General features: G+C 50.0%; 1 protein-coding gene across 2 annotated transcripts in view; it reads right to left on the minus strand.

Moving 5' to 3' along the window:
- Window positions 1-12917, minus strand: part of LOC108801194 (unconventional myosin-Ig-like) — a 119532-nt gene that overhangs the window by 104888 nt on the left and 1727 nt on the right. For both annotated transcript variants that reach the window (XM_018573125.1, XM_018573126.1), the window contains exons 2-5: window positions 6362-6570; window positions 5442-5535; window positions 1396-1561; window positions 490-543 (exon numbers count right to left, since the gene is read on the minus strand). In XM_018573125.1, the coding sequence (XP_018428627.1) occupies window positions 490-543; window positions 1396-1561; window positions 5442-5535; window positions 6362-6570 (523 nt within the window). The remainder of the gene's footprint in view (window positions 1-489; window positions 544-1395; window positions 1562-5441; window positions 5536-6361; window positions 6571-12917) is intronic.

Consider the following 12917-nt stretch of genomic DNA (forward strand, 5'->3'; position numbering starts at 1 on the left):
GTCAGAGACTGCAGACATACTACAGGAGATGGTCAGAGACTGCAGACATAGTACAGGAGAAGGTCAGAGACTGCAGACATACTACAGGAGATGGTCAGAGACTGCAGACATAGTACAGGAGATGGTCAGAGACTGCAGACATAGTACAGGGGTCAGAGACTGCAGACATTATACAGGAGATGGTCAGAGACTGCAGACACACTACAGGAGATGGTCAGAGACTGCAGACATGATACAGCAGATGGTCAGAGACTGCAGAAGTGCTACAGGAGAGAGTCAGAGACCGCAGACATACTACAGGAGATGGTCAGAGACTGCAGACATAGTGAAGTGTGGAAGAAATGCAGGAAGCCGTTGAATTACATGAAGCCAGTCAATAGAATATTTTTCCTCCATTGATCTGAGTAAACATCAAAATACAGATTGCTGTCTGCAGGGGCCACACAGAAAGCACATAAGGGCCGGATGCGGCCCCCTCACATTCCTCACCTGGTAGAATGAATGGAAGTTTCTCTCTCCCGGCTGCTGCTTGAGGACCCGAGACTGGAATGACAAGAGAGTTACGAGACGCTGGTCAGCCAGGACTACAACCACCAACACCAACACCAACACCAATGTGTGATGGGAGGAACCCAACCACCTACACCATGGGGGACACCAATGTGTGATGGGGGGACTCCAACCACCAACACCATGGGGGACACCAGTGTGTGATGGGGGGACTCCAACCACCAACACCATGGGGGACACCAATGTGTGATGGGGGGACTCCAACCACTGACACCATGGAGGACACCAATGTGTGATGGGGGGGACTACAACCACCAACATCATGGGGGACACCAATGTGTGATGGGGGGACTCCAACCTCTGACACCATGGGGGACACCAATGTGTGATGAGGGGACCCCAACCACTGACACCATGGAGGACACCAATGTGTGATGGGGGGGACTACAACCACCAACATCATGGGGGACACCAATGTGTGATGGGGGGACTCCAACCTCTGACACCATGGGGGACACCAATGTGTGATGAGGGGACTCCAACCACTGACACCATGGGGGACACCAATGTGTAATGGGGGACTCCCATCACCTACACCATGGGGGACACCAATGTGTGATGGTGGACTCCAACCACTGACACCATGGGGGACACCAATGTGTGATGGGGGGACTCCAACCACCAACACCATGGGGGACACCAATGTCTGATGAGGGGACTCCAACCACCTACACCATGGGGGACACCAATGTGTGATGGGAGGACTCCAACCACTGACACCATGGGGGACACCAATGTGTGATGGGGGGACTCCAACCACCAACACCATGGGGGACACCAATGTGTGATGGAAGGTAACTGATTCCTCCGCACAGTTTGGCTCACCTTTTCCAGCAGGTAGTTGTTGATGTGTCCTCCGGTCGGGTCCCCCTTGAAGTCGAAGTTTATGTCCATGTACTTGCCGAATCGACTGGAATTGTCGTTCCGGTTGGTTTTGGCATTTCCGAAAGCTTCAAGGACGCAGTTGGATTTCAGGAGAACGTTCTTCACCCTGGAGGAGGATGATTACATGATGAGGACTCTACCAAACAGGTTCTTCTACCTTGTCAAAGCTGGACTGGGGATGAGAGGAAGTGGTGGAAGTTCCCTAAGGAAAACAACTCCTGCGGGGGTTCAGCTTAAAGTGGACCTGTCACCTGAACCTTCCTCATCATGGACGAGGTAAGAGGATTGCGTTACTGTATGGAGACTAAGGTTCATATTATCAACTTTTACCCCCTGCCCCACCGATGGTCTTCCTGGGAAATAGGCAGAACCTCCGGGTCTAGGGGAAGAGAGACTCTCTCCCCCTAAACCGCCAAGCACCACTGCCCTTCTCGTGCCCCAGAGTCTCCATGACACCTGCACCCTGTCCGTGTGCCCCATGTCTCCAAGTGAGCCCCCATGTCTCTAAGTGCACCCATGTGTCCAAGTGTGCCCTATGTCTCCAAATGCAACCCTGTGTGCCCCCATGTCTCCAAGTCCACCCCTTTGTCTTCAAGTGTGCCCCCCATATCTCCAAGTGTGTCCCCATGTCTCCAAGTCCACCCCTATGTCTCCAAGTGTGCCCCCATATCTCCAAGTGTGCTGCCATGTCTCCAAAGGCAACCCTGTGTGCCCCCATGTCTCCAAGTCCACCCCTTTGTCTCCAAGTGTGCCCCCCATATCTCCAAGTGTGCTCCCATGTCTCCAAATGCACCCCTGTGTGCCCCCATGTCTCCAAATGCACCCCTGTATCTCCAAGTGATCCCCTGTGTACCCCTGTGTGTCCCAAAATCTCCAAGTGGGCGCTATGCACCCCTGTGTCTTCCTGCCGAGTGTGCCCCCATGTACCCATGTTTCCAAAAGCACCCCTCTGTGATGTCTACTCTACAGTTGTCAGGCCTGCTGGGCTACACTATCACTACCCTCCGCCTCCTCTACCTTCAGGTAACCTTCTGTATTGACCTGAGCTGTCCTGTTCTGAGGATACAGACCCCCACCCCTCCCCCCCGTCTGGGACACTTTAAAAAATACTTCGGACAGCAGTGACGTAAATCTGATAAAGATCTCAGGCTGGAGGTGTGAAAATTGCAAAATGAATATGAGGTCCATCAAATAGAGCATTGCTTGGAAGATGGTCAGCACCATCCTCTCCGGTGTGTCAAGCATTCGCATCAGCCACAGGCACTCGTGCCCATCTCTGTCTGTACAACTGCTGTCTCATCTCCAGTGGGGCTCAGAAAGTAGCAGCAAGGGGAGGCCTTCCTCATCACTTCAGGCTCACACCAAGGTAGGTGACAGAAGGTCCCTCCTTCCACTAGAAGAGGACATTAGTCCCCTCGGAAATACTGATGGCCAAGTTATCCTTATCCAAGGTAGATGGCCAAGTGCCCTGATATCTCTACCATCCTGCTTCTCGGGACGCCATGCAAAGGGCCACTCCGCCAAAACCAATTTCAGTTTTTGGTTAATGCTGGAAAGTTAAACCCCCCTGACCAGGGCCGTAACTACAGATCACGGGGCTCCATTGCAAAAATGTAAATGGGGGGTCCCTGATGACCTCCAAATGAGCTCCTCTTGTGCACCCAAAGTCTTCTCTACACTGTAGACTCTACATAGGGTTAGAATTGTCTTCAACTGCAACCACCCCAACTCTTAATGATACAGTACTGCATTATCTTCACATGTTCTGTTTAATTTGCATCAACAACCTAATGGGGCCCCTTCCACCGCCAGGCCCCACAGCAGCTGCATGGGCTGCTTAGACTATAGTTACGCCAATGCCCCTGACAGCCTCTTCTATCTTTTGGGAGTCCAATAGTGAGAACTTTGAGTTCCCGGTGCCGTACACCTGTTACGCCCATTATCAGCGGCTCCAACCATGCCACTGGATTTTTATTTTCTTTATAATATGGAAAATGTAACAGGAGGAGCTGAAATACACAGATATCTGTACAAATTAAGTCAAGGCAACTGGACTTGCTGTATTTTTCTTGAGGACGTTTTTCAATGGTCATCCGACCAGCTTTCTCAATTCACAATGACTTGTACAACCTGGTTACGGCTAACAGATTATGTGGAATGGAGCAACATTCACCATATTTATTCCCAGATAATTTTTGTACAAGTCATTGTGAATTGAGAAAGCCGGTCGGATGACCAGTGAAACGTCTTCATTTGCCAGTTGCCTTGACTTCATTTTTACAGATATACCATGTGACCTTCACTGAAATACACAAAGGTGGGTGGGAAAACCCCAAAGCCCTGGAATCATGGAATGGTGATATATCTCTTGGAGTATCCCAGACAGGTGCTGACTCAGACTGACCGTTTAGGTGCCAAAGAAGTCACCTCCTATCCAATCAGCCTTCCACCAAGGTATTCTATTATTATGATGGCTTATTAAAGGAGAACTATGAGGTCAGTGTTTTCCCCCATAGTTCTCCTCAGGGTAACGGGAGGACACAAACTAGCGTCCTCCCGTTACCCTAAGCTCAGTATATAGGGAGCTACAGCTCGCGGTATACTGAGACGCCGCAGCTGAAGCAGATCCCGACAATTGTGCCCGGATCCACTTAGCTGCGTGAGTGACAGCTGGCTCCGCCTATCTAGAGGCAGAGCCAGCTGTACCCGCCCCACTCCCCCGTCCGTTCCACCAGTCAGCGCTGGCGGATCGGAGCGGGGAGAATCCAGCCTCTCCCCCGTCACGGCAGAGAGCTGTGACAGGATCGAGAGGTGAGCGAACGACGGTATGTGTTCCCTCACCTCCCGATCTACCTAGCCGACCTGTGACAGTCTCATTGTCACAGGTCGGCTAGAACTATGAGGTGAGTTTAAAGCACCCCCCCCCCCCCCCCTCATAGTTCTTCTTTAAGCCCCTTGGCGTGTATGGCAGCAAGAAAGGCCTTCTCTTCGGCATGTCTCCAGCCAGTGCTGTCACCACGTCCCACGTCTGCTTTCAGGACACAATTGTCATATCGATAATATACAAACTTCATTGGAAACCTCTAATCAACTCTCATACCCGCAAAGATAAAATTCCACGACTCCGGTGAAGGGCAATATTGATAGCTGGATCTGTATCATGTCATAACACATGTCCAGCACAACTCCAACACCTATAAAATGGAGACCATGTGCTCCGGGTGAAGGTCATAATTTGAGTCATTCACACAAAGGATCCGTCTTGAACTTGTACTATGAAAGGTCACTTCTCCAGAACAGAACATGATGGACATAATCCAAGCTCTTTGTTCCTGGGTGGGTGGCTGATGAGAGGGAAAGTGAACTATGTGTTTCCACTACTGGTTAGCTTTATCCTGGAGAACCTCTTGATACGGTAGAACCCTTTTATGAAAACCTCCAAAATGTGTCAAGTTTTCCCAGAAACGAGTGACAGTGGTGGAACTACCAGGGTCGCAGAGGTCGCGGCCGGGCCCTGGAGTTCCGCCACTTGGAGGGGGCCCAGGACAGGAGGAAGGGGCCCCTGGTAACCGCTGATTACCAGGATATTTATTATCCGGGTAACCGCTAATGTCAGTCCCGGGACCTCTTCCTCCTGTCCTGGGCCCTACGTGCTTCACGCTGCTCCCCTCACCTGGTTCCGGGCGCAGCGTGAAGTATCATCCAGCCGGCGCAGCAGCCAATGAGTGGGAGCGGTGTAATCCCCGCCCCCTCATCACACAGAACTGCTGCCCAGTGCCGACTAGAGCTGCCGCGGACACGAAGGGGGAGACAGGGTGCTGGAAGTATGAAGGTGACATGGGGTCCGAGGTTTTTTTCCCCATGTCTAAATTTTGTTTAAAAAAAAATCTAATTTGTTTCTTCTTTGGGGGCCCCGATAGATTTTTGCATCGGGGCCCTGGGGTCACTAGTTACACCACTGGTGACCACCGACACCCCAAACTTACCTCTCCACCTCCTCTCTCTGGGTGGGGTTGGTGATGGCAGCAATGTATTGCATGATGTACTTGCTGGCCTCTGTCTTCCCAGCTCCGCTCTCTCCTGTAGGGGGGGAAGAACACACAATGGGTCAGCTTCTGTCCAGGAAAAGACTGTTCAGCCACCTGGGACTAAGACTGGTGCTGATCAGATATTGGGCAAAATTTATCCATCCTAAACCAGGACTTAAAGTGATATTAAAGCCAATTTTTTAAAATTTCTCCTTTAAGGAGACCCGCCTTTGCTGGAGGCTGTTGCTTTTTTTTCTTTAAAAGTTCTTCCTTCCTCGTTTTCTAGTGTGCCCCCGCCATGCTCTTCCCCCCCCGCCCCCTACACGGGTGCCACCATTGTTCTAACGGAGGCACCCGTGCACGCTCGTGCCCGCAGCGTCTGTGTGCGTCCATAGACACACACAGCCCTCTGGCCGGCCACGCCCCTTCCCTCTTTGATTGATGGCAGAAGGATGGCCTATGTAAAAAATAATAAGAAAAAAATTATTAAAAAATAAGAAAATAATTATTAAAAATAAATAATCAATAATAACATAAAAAAAATTAAAAAAGTAAACGATAAGCTAAAAATGTAAAAAAATAAATAAAAAAGTGATAAAAAAGTTTAAAAAATAAAGAAACAATAAAAAAAATAAAACTAACCCTGCCGCCCTGAGATTGGCGGGGAAGGGGGTGCATTGCGGAACCTGGCCTTGGGGTGGCAGGGAGAGTAAATCTGGCCCTGGTGACTAGGAAGCTTCCTCTTTAAGGCACCTTAAAATGCTAAAGCGGCCTCTAGTGACTTTCATGCTGCATATAAATTCCTTTTCTTATACATTCCGCTTAAAAAGGAATATTTTTTGTGAGTCCTCTAATATAGATTACCAGTAGCAGTCTACCTGAGATAACGATACACGTGTCCTTCGCCCGGCGTTTCATGGCCTTGTATGCTGCGTCGGCGATGGCGTAGAGGTGCGGCGGCCTCTCGTACAGCTCCCTCCCGCGGTAACTTTCAATCATTTCCTTCCCGTACAGATCCATGGCTTTATACGGGTTCACAGACACCACCACTTCCCCGATGTACGTGTAGATCCTCCCGCGCTCAAACCTGTGCAAAGACACAATGAGCAAAGGCGGGGACCGCGGAATATAAACGGGTTACATCATAAAAGTCATAAAACTTCCTCCCAATTCCAAAACTTTACAATCTACCTGTAACAGACTTACCCGTGCGCCGGGATCGGAGCCGCGTCGTCGCGGATGTCACCAGGCCCCTCCTCCTCTGTCTGTTTAAGCCGCGGGATTCCATTCCCACGGCGTTCGAGACTCCGGGAAATACCGTTCCTACTAGACATGCGCACCAGCAAAAAAATTGTTTCTTTTACTTTTGATTCCCGAATTTGCGTTATTTAGTTTTTTTAATTGAATTAATTTCAGGATTCGGAATCGGAAAAATTAGTTAGCGGTAGTCCGGTCGAAATTTCGTTTCGTTTTCGTTTCGTTCGTTCGTTGCAGCAAAATGTCAGGGGGAAAAAACAAAAAGCGTGAGGTTCCCCCCCAAAATCCATGCCGAGCCCTTTAGGTCTAGTAGGAATTTTAAGGAGGAACCCCAGCCCCAAAAAATGGGGGGGGGGGGATGTGAGACCTTAACTCTGACCCTTACTCCTCCATTCCCAGGTCCACATTTTACCTCGCAGACCGACCTCATTATTAGTCTCGGCTGTCCATAGACTTTTACATAGGCGAGCTAACTGATGGCCAGGGCTCTCTGCAGAGGTAGAGCAGGACAAGTCCCTACTGCATAATGGGAGCAGAGCTCTTCTACTCGCTCCTGATTTGATTCAGATCAGATATATATAGAAATAGTTTTGGTTTTTTTTTTAAACAAAAAGTGTAACAATGACCCCCAGAGGAGCTTCTGTATTCTTGGAGGATCTTCTGTACCCTCTAGCTGCTTCCAGACACTCATTGACCCAACAACAGTGACAGACATACTTTAGATCCTCCAATCTCCCATCTTCAGCTATTTTGGCTCGATTGCCTTGGGCCGATAGGGTTAGGGGTACAGGATACTCCAAAAACAGCAACCCTCCGCTCAGCAGACTTCTCACAGAACTCTTTAGGCTCAGAGGGCCTACAATCTTCCAGGATCTCCTGACTTCTGCCTCAGGTCAGTTGTAGGACACTTTTAGCCTCGGCCACAGGCTAGTGAAGATTTTGTAGTCCCAGATAGGAGGGCCACCGTTAGATGTCCATGGCCTCCACCACAGGGCCAGGTCAGAACACCATAAGCCTAGATGGGCAATTAGTAGAATGGACCAGGGTTGCCACCTTTTCTTCAAGGGAAACCCGACGACGTGCAAACATTTTTTTGGGGAGAATGAGCCGTGGCGTGTTCATATGTAAATATCACAGTTGAGACTATTTTCAGTGGGGGGCCAGTAGCCCCTATCTAAATTTTGGGTGCCCTCGTCTGCTTGACATCTTGTGTTCGGGTTTCTGCTGCCATGAAACCCGAACACAGCATTCAAAACCCGAACTGTCCGGGTGAATCCTGGACAGGTGGCAACCGTAGAATGGACACCCGTTCTTAGTCCTGGCTTCCTCCTCAAGGTAAGAGGCTCGGAAGGCAATAGCCGGACTTCTGCAGAGCTACACTCCCCCAGCATGGAGGGAAAGGACGGGACCGGCTACATTCACACCCTCACCAGGTTAGGATAGAAATGACCCAGCTACAAAGTTTCTTCAAATACTTACCCACTTCTCCAGAACACATCACTGGCATACGCCGCTCAGTGATTGGCAGAGGCAGAATAAATATTTATAACATTATATCCTCCCAATCCGTCTACTGAGGAACATTCCCCAGCAGCAGGCAGAAGCAAACAATGTCCTTGGGCTTAAAGGAGAACTATTGGGTCAGTGTTTTTCCCCCATAGTTCTCCTTAGGGTAACGGGAGGACACAAACTAGCGTCCTCCCGTCACCCTAGGCTCAGTATATAGGGGGCTACTGCTCGCGGTATACTGAGACGCGGCAGCCGGAGCGGATCCCGACATAGACGACGGGATCCGCCCAGCTGATCTGGAATAGGGCAGGGTCCCTACTATAGTCCCTGTAATGGGGGGTTTAGTGAAGTTCCATATAAGTGGGGAAGCTCCTATTGCATCATGGGATTGAAGTTTTCATTCCCCCCCCCCAGGTATTATTATTGATACATATATAGCACCACCATGTGCTGTGCTGCAGTACAAGGGGAGTGGGCTGGAAGGATCACCGCTTGGTGGTTTGACTCTAGATCATGGTGCCGGCGGAGGGTTCTCAGGAAGTGATGTCATTCCTCTGAAGCTGCGCTGTGGTTGCTTCACGGTTACTAAAGACGGAACTGTATGCAAAGCAGAATATATACAGCAATGTACTAAACTGACAGCCGAGCGGCTCGTCGTCCTCAGTGGCAAATGGTCCTATCATGGGCCCAGATCCGTCCATCAGTACCCCGTCCATCCCTGGCAATGGGGAAGCTTGGTACTGTCCCTGGTAATGGTGGAGCTCAGTGCTGTCCCTGATAATGGGGAAGCTTGGTACTGTCCCTGGTAATGGTGGAGCTCAGTGCTGTCCCTGATAATGGGGAAGCTTGGTACTGTCCCTGGTAATGGTGGAGCTCAGTGCTGTCCCTGATAATGGGGAAGCTTGGTACTGTCCCTGGTAATGGTGGAGCTCAGTGCTGTCCCTGATAATGGGGAAGCTTGGTACTGTCCCTGGTAATGGTGGAGCTCAGTGCTGTCCCTGATAATGGGGAAGCTTGGTACTGTCCCTGGTAATGGTGGAGCTCAGTGCTGTCCCTGATAATGGGGAAGCTTGGTACTGTCCCTGGTAATGGTGGAGCTCAGTGCTGTCCCTGATAATGGGGAAGCTTGGTACTGTCCCTGGTAATGGTGGAGCTCAGTGCTGTCCCTGATAATGGGGAAGCTTGGTACTGTCCCTGGTAATGGTGGAGCTCAGTGCTGTCCCTGATAATGGGGAAGCTTGGTACTGTCCCTGGTAATGGTGGAGCTCAGTGCTGTCCCTGATAATGGGGAAGCTTGGTACTGTCCCTGGTAATGGTGGAGCTCAGTGCTGTCCCTGATAATGGGGAAGCTTGGTACTGTCCCTGGTAATGGTGGAGCTCAGTGCTGTCCCTGATAATGGGGAAGCTTGGTACTGTCCCTGGTAATGGTGGAGCTCAGTGCTGTCCCTGATAATGGGGAAGCTTGGTACTGTCCCTGGTAATGGTGGAGCTCAGTGCTGTCCCTGATAATGGGGAAGCTTGGTACTGTCCCTGGTAATGGTGGAGCTCAGTGCTGTCCCTGATAATGGGGAAGCTTGGTACTGTCCCTGGTAATGGTGGAGCTCAGTGCTGTCCCTGATAATGGGGAAGCTTGGTACTGTCCCTGGTAATGGTGGAGCTCAGTGCTGTCCCTGATAATGGGGAAGCTTGGTACTGTCCCTGGTAATGGTGGAGCTCAGTGCTGTCCCTGATAATGGGGAAGCTTGGTACTGTCCCTGGTAATGGTGGAGCTCAGTGCTGTCCCTGATAATGGGGAAGCTTGGTACTGTCCCTGGTAATGGTGGAGCTCAGTGCTGTCCCTGATAATGGGGAAGCTTGGTACTGTCCCTGGTAATGGTGGAGCTCAGTGCTGTCCCTGATAATGGGGAAGCTTGGTACTGTCCCTGGTAATGGTGGAGCTCAGTGCTGTCCCTGATAATGGGGAAGCTTGGTACTGTCCCTGGTAATGGTGGAGCTCAGTGCTGTCCCTGATAATGGGGAAGCTTGGTACTGTCCCTGGTAATGGTGGAGCTCAGTGCTGTCCCTGATAATGGGGAAGCTTGGTACTGTCCCTGGTAATGGTGGAGCTCAGTGCTGTCCCTGATAATGGGGAAGCTTGGTACTGTCCCTGGTAATGGTGGAGCTCAGTGCTGTCCCTGATAATGGGGAAGCTTGGTACTGTCCCTGGTAATGGTGGAGCTCAGTGCTGTCCCTGATAATGGGGAAGCTTGGTACTGTCCCTGGTAATGGTGGAGCTCAGTGCTGTCCCTGATAATGGGGAAGCTTGGTACTGTCCCTGGTAATGGTGGAGCTAGGTGGTGTTCCTGGTAATGGTGGAGCTCGATGGTAATGGTGGAGCTTGGTGGCGTCACTGGAAAGCCAGGGAAAGTTTTCCTGAGTCACCAGGGATTAGCTCATCCTGCGGTGTCACCAGTGACCGGCCATTCAGGAAATGTCTCACTCTTATCTACAGACCTCTGTACAGGATTGATGACTACATCTCCCGCTGACAGCTGGTGGACCGCCTGCTTCCTGCAGATGTTCTACCAGTCCGGCCCGCTCCACCCTTCTATGTAATATGAGGAATATCTGTGAACACAATCCATCCACATGTCCAATCTACACTGCTCCACCCTTCTGTATAGTGTCTGTAATATCTGCATGCACAGTCCTCCCTGCTCCATGTGCACACAGCACTCCTACATTGAACATCCCCCATTGGAGTTTGCTTTTTAATTACTTGATGTGGCCATTCTGAATGTAAGTAGCAGCAGAGAGCCACCCAGAACTACACTATATTGCAACGGTATTGGGACTCCGGCCTTTACACGCACATGAACTCTAATGGCATCCCAGTCTTAGTATCCCCCAAGGTGCCTTCACCACTAGAATCCGGGACTTACTCATATAGCTTCACCTTTATTTGAGGAGGAATGTAGAACACACTAAGCGTAATAGTCCGCAGTAACCAATCACCAAACATGTTTCAGTTATGTGACCCGGGAAGCTGGCACTGGATCAGTGCTCGGGGTTATTATTATTATTACATAGTATTTATAGAGCGCCAACAGTGTGCGCAGCGCTACACAATGTAAGGGAGACATTACAATCACAATACAATTCAAGACAAGATGGTGAGGAGGGCCCTCTTGCACCTCCTCACCCCCATTGCATTGCTAAGGCCAACGTCTCCACCATACAAACAACTCTCTACTGAGGAAATTGTATGTTCACAATAAACATACGTGACGACGATGTCAGATAAAATACAGGGAATGCCGAATTTGTGATGACAAGAATGTGGAAAAGGATACCCAAAAAAAATCTACAAAAACCACACAAGATATCTGGGGACTTCTGTGACGACACGGTGATGAGTTTATAAGTTAAATGTGTATTGGTGTTGAGTTATGTTTGAGTGCGTTATGCTGAGTGACCTGGTTATGGAAAGACTATCAGAACCATCCCCCGTTATCTCCCATTGTTCTCTGAGGGAGCTCAGAACAATGACATTCTGGCCAGGCTCCTGCTATGGCTGTCTGGAGCTATTTAGCAGGTGGACACCTGTGGTGTTGTGAAGACAGGATTTCTGGGGAGGGGGAGGGGGGATGTGATGGGATTAGCAATGCTGATGGACTATCTTGCCAAACAGAACTGGAAGGGTGACTAACAGCATGGACATCCCCAAGTGGACCCGTAGAGGGTCTCACCGGGTCTGCCATCCTTTAACTTGGGGGAGCTATGTGACGACATGGTTATGAGTTTATAAGTTAAATGTGTATTGGTGTTGAGTTATGTTTGAGTGCGTTATGCTGTGTGACCTGGTTATGGAAAGACTATCAGCACCATCCCTCGTTATCTCCCATTGTACTCTGAGGGAGCTCAGAACAATGACATTCTGGCCAGGCTTCTGCTATGGCTGTCTGGAGCTATTTAGCAGGTGGACACCTGTGGTGTTGAGCAGACCGATTGTCTGGGAGGGGAGGGGGGATGTGATGGGATTATATTCTGATCTCATCACTTGCTGTATAAAAGTTTGTGCAGTTGCTCAATAAAGCAGAGTTTGTTTCACCTACACTCAAGCCTTGGCTAGTGACTGGGGAAACTGGGAGCTAAGGATCTTCAGGTTGCAAGATCTCCTCAGCAAGGAAGAAGACAGCGGCGGACATACTCCTCCTGAGTACGGGGGTCCGTCACAGCTTCCAGGTTCCTTTATCAGCTCCCCTCCCGTAACAGCCCCCACATCCTTAGGGGATAGGATGTGGCCTTTGTATGAAGTTCCAGAGTGATACAAAGTATAAATCCCTTCTCCTGTGTAGACCGGGGGGCCGTCCTCCTCCCTGGAATATGGAGATCTCTGCAACCCCTTGTGACCCCCCCAGGAGACATTTGGTGGGACTTATAAGGGGAGACTTTTGTGTCCAACACTGAGACTGAAGGACAATTGAGGTGATCCTCTGAAGAAGTGTGTGTAGATCCAGGAAATGTGTCGGGAACCCGGATCTATATATGAAGATACAATGGACATTTACATGTCAGACTCCGCATGGAAATGAACAATTGATAGGTTTCCATATATCATGTCCTCCTTCTTATCTACCGCTTATGAGGTTGTTGTTTTTTTCAATCATGTGATTGTTTGGGACAATA

Source organism: Nanorana parkeri, unplaced genomic scaffold, assembly GCF_000935625.1.
Source record: "Nanorana parkeri isolate BGI_ZX_2015 unplaced genomic scaffold, ASM93562v1 scaffold2245, whole genome shotgun sequence".
In the NCBI taxonomy this organism is placed as follows: Eukaryota; Metazoa; Chordata; class Amphibia; order Anura; family Dicroglossidae; genus Nanorana; species Nanorana parkeri.